The sequence below is a fragment of the Tursiops truncatus genome, chromosome 3 (assembly GCF_011762595.2).
Source record: "Tursiops truncatus isolate mTurTru1 chromosome 3, mTurTru1.mat.Y, whole genome shotgun sequence".
NCBI classification, from domain to species: domain Eukaryota; kingdom Metazoa; phylum Chordata; class Mammalia; order Artiodactyla; family Delphinidae; genus Tursiops; species Tursiops truncatus.
In genome coordinates this window covers 159,669,751-159,675,874 of record NC_047036.1, presented here as the reverse complement: position 1 = coordinate 159,675,874, position 6,124 = coordinate 159,669,751, and the positions used below count along the sequence as shown (strand labels likewise).

Here is a 6,124-nt window from a genome sequence, read left to right as displayed (position 1 = left end):
GCTGGGATGGGGACCCCAAGCCTTTCCCAGAGGTCAAGGCTGCCAGCGTGGCCTCATACGTACCATCATATTCATCCACGGCTAGCAGGGCAGCGTCGTCGGTTCCAGATGGAGGTACTCCAGAAGCCAGTGTCTGGGGACCTGGCCTAGAATGGCCACCATGGGTCCCTTGGCCCTGGAAAATCCTACAGGTGCATGCATGGGTGCCTCATTCAGGAATTACTAGAGGGTTCCAGCCACATCCAGATTTGGGGGGATGCTGGGCCCAGCCCCAAGGGGCCCCAATCTGGGTGAGAGAGAGCCGTACATAGACATCCCCAGCTGGTGGGATCAGGGACAGGACAGAGAGGGAGAGAGGGGGCAGCCTGGCCAAGAGGAGGGGTAGAGGGGGGTGACAGCGTGGGTGTGGGGCAGCCATAGAGGGGGCACAGAGAGATGGGGGCTCCAGGGGGAACTAGAAGGGGCAGAGGGTATCCTGAGGGGATAGGCAGAGTGTAAAGGCTTCAGGGTCATGAATCAGGAGGGTTTGTTAGGAGAGGTGGAGGGGTCCAAGTGCAGAGGGGGTCAGGAATGTCGCCCCTGGTGAACCGTAGCGCCTCCCAGAGGCCCTGCGTCCGGAAGCCCCGCCTCCGCCTCGCCCCTGAGCAGCTCCGCGCGCCGCCAGCAGGGGGCGCACAGGTGTAAAGAGCAGGCACCTGGCCACACACCTGCGCGGAGCCCGCAGTCCCCCCTCCCCACGCAGGTATGGCGGGCTCCCAGCTGCCGCAGCCGCTTCTGTTGCTGCTGCTGAAACCTGGTGGGAGTTCCGGAACTGCCAGTGTCACCTCTACAGGTAAGAACAGGTAAGAAGGAGATCCAGCTTCCAGGAAGCTGGAGGGGGCATATGGCCTAGCCACACGCCTGGCATCTGGACTCCTCCCTTAGGCCACGCTGCTCTGGCACTCCATCCCTCCCCCCAAAAGGGCTGCTCCTTCTCCCAGAAGCAAGGTGGGGAGGTCGTGAGAACAGTGGGAGCACCACCACCCTTCCACCCCCACCCCCAGCCCTGAGGCCGCCAGTTCGGCCACCCCAGCATAGCCTGAGCCAGCGAGAGGCTGGTGAATGCCTCATACCCAGTTTGAGGTTCCGTTTCAAATCTCAGTTTTTCTTAGCCAGACCCCAAAGGGAGAAGTGTGAGGTCCCCAGGACCATGGGGGTGCGGGCGGGAGAAGGGCTCACTTCCTGGTCGCTGAGCATCTATGGCTCCCAGAAGAAGTTCTTGGCACCTGACTTAATTTCTTTCTGCTCCCCTATAAGACAGTTCCCAGGGTGGAGATGTCATCGCTCTCTCTGACCCATGTCCCAGCCCCAAACCTGGAATATCAGAGTGGAGGCCACCACACGTGAGACTCTTATAGCAGACAAGGGCTCCACTCAGAAGGCACCACGTTTATCCCCATTTCATAGCTCTGGAAACTGAGGCTCAGGCAAGCTGAGTCTCCCAGCCTGTGCCAGACCCAGATTAGAACCAGCTGACTTGGCTCATGCCAGTCTCCTGGTCTAGGAGTCTCTGGGCAAAGCAAACTCCTGGCACAGTGCATAGAAATAGCCCCATTTTACCTTCTGGTCAACTCTCCAGCTGCTCATGAGTGTCTGCTCTGTGCCAGGCACTCAGTAGAGTTTATGTCCTCAACAACCTCCTCCTTGCAGGCCCACTAGTTTTCCTCAGTTTGCTTTAGAAGTTCAACTCCTCAGAGGTCTAGCTTGGTTTGGGGTCCACTGTGGCCCCTGAGTCATCTTCATTTCAGCAGATAACTCTTCTCATCTGTATTCTTCCTCAAATAATGGTGGGAGGCCTTTTGGGGAGGCTGAACTCTTAGTCCTTGACTCCTCGGAGGTCTTTGAGGGGTCTTCTTCTCAGTTCCCCACCAGTAAAATGGGGATGAAGTCAGGCCAGCGCACCATGCCTCTTCTAGACTCATCTGTCATCCCCGTGGGGCCTGGGAAACTGGACAGAGAAACAGGGTCTGCATGCGGACCCTGCCCCTTCCTGGGGCCAGTGCCAGATATTATTTCTGCATTTCTGCTGCTTGGGGTGAGGCAGGGGAGGAAGCACAAAGATTGGTCCAGGGCAGAGTGGATGGGGTGGGGCAGGGAGTGGTTGATGAATGAACTTGCAAGCAGTTAAGGTGCCCAGCAGCCTGGAACTGGGAAGGAAGTAATTGTCGGGGGGCAGCCCATGAAGTCTTTACCTACCCTCAGCCTGGCCTCTGGGCTGCGTGTCTAGGATGGGGTAGAAGCTAGGGAGCAGCTGGAGCAAAGTAGTCGGGGCTCCAGAGTCTTAGAGCCCAGGCCTCTGTGCCCCCCCCATGGGGACCTTCCAGGTACCTGGGGAAACAGATTAAGGCTGATCCTCCTTGGGAGCTCAGAGGTGGATCTCTGCCGTCAAACATCACCTGGTACCAGACCTGTGTGAGCTCTCAGAGACTCTGACTTCCTGTGATGTCCATTTTACAGACAAGGAATCCGAGTCCCAGAAGTTTTAAAAGAGTTGCTCAGCATGCTGCTTGGGTTGCAGCCATTCCCCATATCCAGAGATTTCTAGACCCCTGAAGCAAGAGTAAGGGGCAGGGAGGGTCCACCCTGAACTGGAACCCTGGCTGTGGGAGTTCAGATAAGGAAATTCAGACAAGGGCACCTCAGTTTCCCACTAAACACTCACGTGGTGCACTACATCCTCCAAGTCTCCCTAAGCGGTGGGTGTCGTCTATCTGACGTAATAGGGAAAGAGGCATCCAGAGGGGAGTCTGGGCCAGGGTCACAAGCCCTTGTTCCTAATCATCTTCTCCCTGCGACCCAATGGTGTTTTCTTTTCAGGTGTTACAATCTCAGAGATGGAGAACTTGACTTCCTAATCTCTGACTTCTCCCTCCAGCCACCCCTGCCCTACTTCAGTGGAAAACCACAACAGCCAAGAGAGCCCAGAGACAGGCTCCACCCCCTCACCCTAGCACCCCTAGTTCAGAGGCAGGTTCCATAACCCCCTCAAATTCAGGGGCAACCTCCACCATGCAGCCCATCTCCTCACAAGCAGAGAGACAGTCAGCCACTCCAGCTCCGGCTCTCCCAGTTCAGAGCACACCGTCACCTCCCACTCTAGCCCCCTGAGTTCCGTCTCCTTGACCACCCTGCATCGGAGCCCCACTCACCCCAATCCCAGCACGGTGCCTTCCTCCGTGTCCTCGGCCACCCCTGACGGGACATCCGTGGCCTCTGACCTTTGTGAGTATTGGGACATTTGGGCAGATGGGGGATGGTTGCGGATACCAGGGTGCAGTTCTGAGATTGGCCACCAGGGGGAGACACAGTCCTAAGAATATGCTGGGAAGGGCCTCTTCTCCCACCCCAGCATCACCTAAACCTCTTCAGACCTTCTTCAGACCTTCTTCATTCCAAGCACGTTTTATTAAGCACCTATCCTGTGTCGGGCCCTGTGAGACACAGTTATGTTGGGAGACAGGTTATAAGTAAATTACATATTTGTTTATAAAAGAACAAAGAGCAGGATAACGGGTTGGAACGTGAGTGCAAAGGTTCTGAAATTTTTAAAGACCAAGGTCTTGGTTTGAAGGAGGCAAAGGAGGGAACCACGCAGGTAGCTAGGGAGAGAACAGCCCAGGCAGTGAGCACAGCAAGTGCAAAGGCCCTAAGGTAGGACTGTGCCTGGTGCATCTGAAGAAGAGTGAGATGGCTGGAATGGGGCGAGTGGGGGTACTAGTGGGGAGCAGTGAGGGTGAGGAAGTTGCAGGGTGTGATCATACAGGGCCCCAGGGGTCCAATAGAGGCCAAGCATTTTCAGAGGGTCTAGAAAAATCTGTCATTCAAAATAATACATTGTCTCCAAAACATGCAAAGAAGAATGCAAACACGAAGCGTAATAACATTTTGCTTAAAGTCACAGGATATAAACCATCTTCACGAAGTGTCAAATTTTGCACGTATCCTCAGAAAGTCGCTGCATTTGGAAACAGAGTTCTAGGTTGGATTATTTTTTTCACTTTGCAAGAACTCCCAGAAGTGGCCAACAATGGCTGTGGAAACACAGTGAACAAAATTGATTGCTTGTGGACAAATATATTCAAAAGAAAAAGAAAAAGGAAAAGAAAAACAAAAGTAAAAGAATAAAAATGTGCTTGAAAAAATGGTTACAGCAGAGACTGGAGAGGGAATTAAGCACAGCTTCCTGAGAGGGGACTTAAAGGGCACTGGGCCCTGGTGGGTGTCTCAGCCTTAGAAGGGATGGGGTCTAGGGCTGACTCAGAGCTCCCCTCCAGGTGACACTGGAGCCCCCGAGTTGCACAGGAACCCAGGTGTGGTGGTGGCCGTGTGTCTGCTGGTGTGTGTTTTGCTCATCTGATGTGTGATAATGGCCGTGAGGTGCTGCCACAAAGGCGTGTCTGAGTTCCAGAAGCTGGATGAGGTATCCATGGGGTTGGGGGGAGGCTAGGCTGGGGGGATGGCCCTCCCAAGCAGGGCAGGCCCCTGCTGCAAAGCCCACTGGTGCCTGAACAACCTCTTGTGTGTGTTCCTCCTTCAGGGGCGTGTGAGCTGAAGGTCATCCTCTGCCCGTCACACACTGGAGTGATCCTCAAGAGGCTGGGATGGGGGGCTTGGATGGGGCTGGGGTGTCTGGAGAGGGGCAAGGCTTGTGGGAATAAAGCCCCTGCTGTTCCTCTGAGGCATCCTGAATCACGGATTCATTTGACAAACATTCCTGAGTGTGTACTATGTGCTGGGGTCACAGTGGGGACCATTTCTCCACCCTTACGGAGCCAACAGTCTCAAGGGGAAAGACTGACGACAGCCAGGGGATCAAGTGACATAATTTCAGATGGCTGAGGGCCAGAAAGTTACAGATTGGGGTTGTGGCTGGACCCCAGGGTCCCATGTGTCCAGGTTTGCAGAGAGGGTAGGGAGGTCTCTCTGGAAGGTGCACCACGAGGCTCGTGGGATCTTAGTTCCCTGACCAGGGATTGAACCCGGGCCTTCGGCAGTGAGAACGCAGAGTCCTAACCCCTGGACCGCCCAGGGAAGTCCCTGGAAGGTGATATTTGTGCCAAGACCTGAAAGGGCGAAGGAGCCACCCTGGGGAAAACCAGGGAATGTGTCCCAGGAAGCAGGCACGGCAAGTACAAAGGCCCTGTGGTAGGAAAAACTAGGGGTGTTTGGGAAACAACAAAGAGGTGAGCAGGGTCAGAGCTGGGTGAGGGAGGGATCTGTGGGGCACCAGGTGGGCTATGGGAAGAAGTGTGAGTTTTAGCCAGAACACCATGGGGGAGTCTCCAGCCAGCAAGTTCCAGAATCCGACGAGTCTTCTTTCAAGTCTTTAGGAGGGCAGATCAGCAGGGGTAACCAGGAGGCAGGGACAGCCTGTGCAAACGCTTAGACACTGGAAAGGGCCAGAAGCATGCAGAGAACAGGGAGTCCTCGACTCCCATTGTCTCAGTTCTGTTTCCCAGGGTCTGAGCATGGGCATCCACTCTCTTCCCTCCCATTGTACAGGATGGAAAACTGAGTTTGGGGAGGGGCAGGCCTGGGACTGGGGACCCTGGTGGGTCTGTGGGTTCTTCTTTCTACCCACTCCGCCCCCAGGGATTTTCCAGGCTTCTCTAGCAGATTGGGACACCGAGGCTGCAGGCTGGGTCTCGACCGTGTGCCTTGGCCATGACTCCGGCCTGGAGCTGCCCCCTCAAGGCTGAGTTTAACCCACAGTGAGATGGGTGGTCAGAGAGGCTGGGGGTCAAAGTTACCCAGCACATCGAGGTGAAGCCCGCCCAGGGGAGGGTCATGCTCTGATGATTCTTGGGGGCAGAGGGGACAGCAGGGCCTCCCAGGCAGGCAGCAGGTCTGGTGAAACATTAACTCATGGCAGCTTGGGAAGTGGCAATGTCACATGAACCCTTTTCCCCTGGCCACAGCCCTCCTCACCCCACAACCCCTCCTGGGGGCCCCAGGTTCCTGCTGCAGCTCCAGCCCCAACTGTCTGTAGAGAGTGTTGACCAGAGGACCAGAGAGGGTCATCAATCTGCCTGGGGCAGCAGAGCACGGTGGGCAACTTTCCCGGAGCCTCCAGGGACCTCCTGAA

At 55.7% G+C, this 6,124-nt stretch overlaps 1 protein-coding gene across 1 annotated transcript; it reads left to right on the top strand.

The window, feature by feature from the left end:
- Nucleotides 1–744: 744 nt before the first annotated feature.
- On the top strand, nucleotides 745–4,591 carry LOC117311701 (uncharacterized). Its single transcript, XM_073801964.1, is given in 5 exon segments — nucleotides 745–842; nucleotides 2,364–2,451; nucleotides 3,000–3,261; nucleotides 4,290–4,459; nucleotides 4,577–4,591. Coding segments are annotated over 5 exon segments (633 nt in total).
- The last annotated feature ends 1,533 nt before the right edge of the window (nucleotides 4,592–6,124 follow it).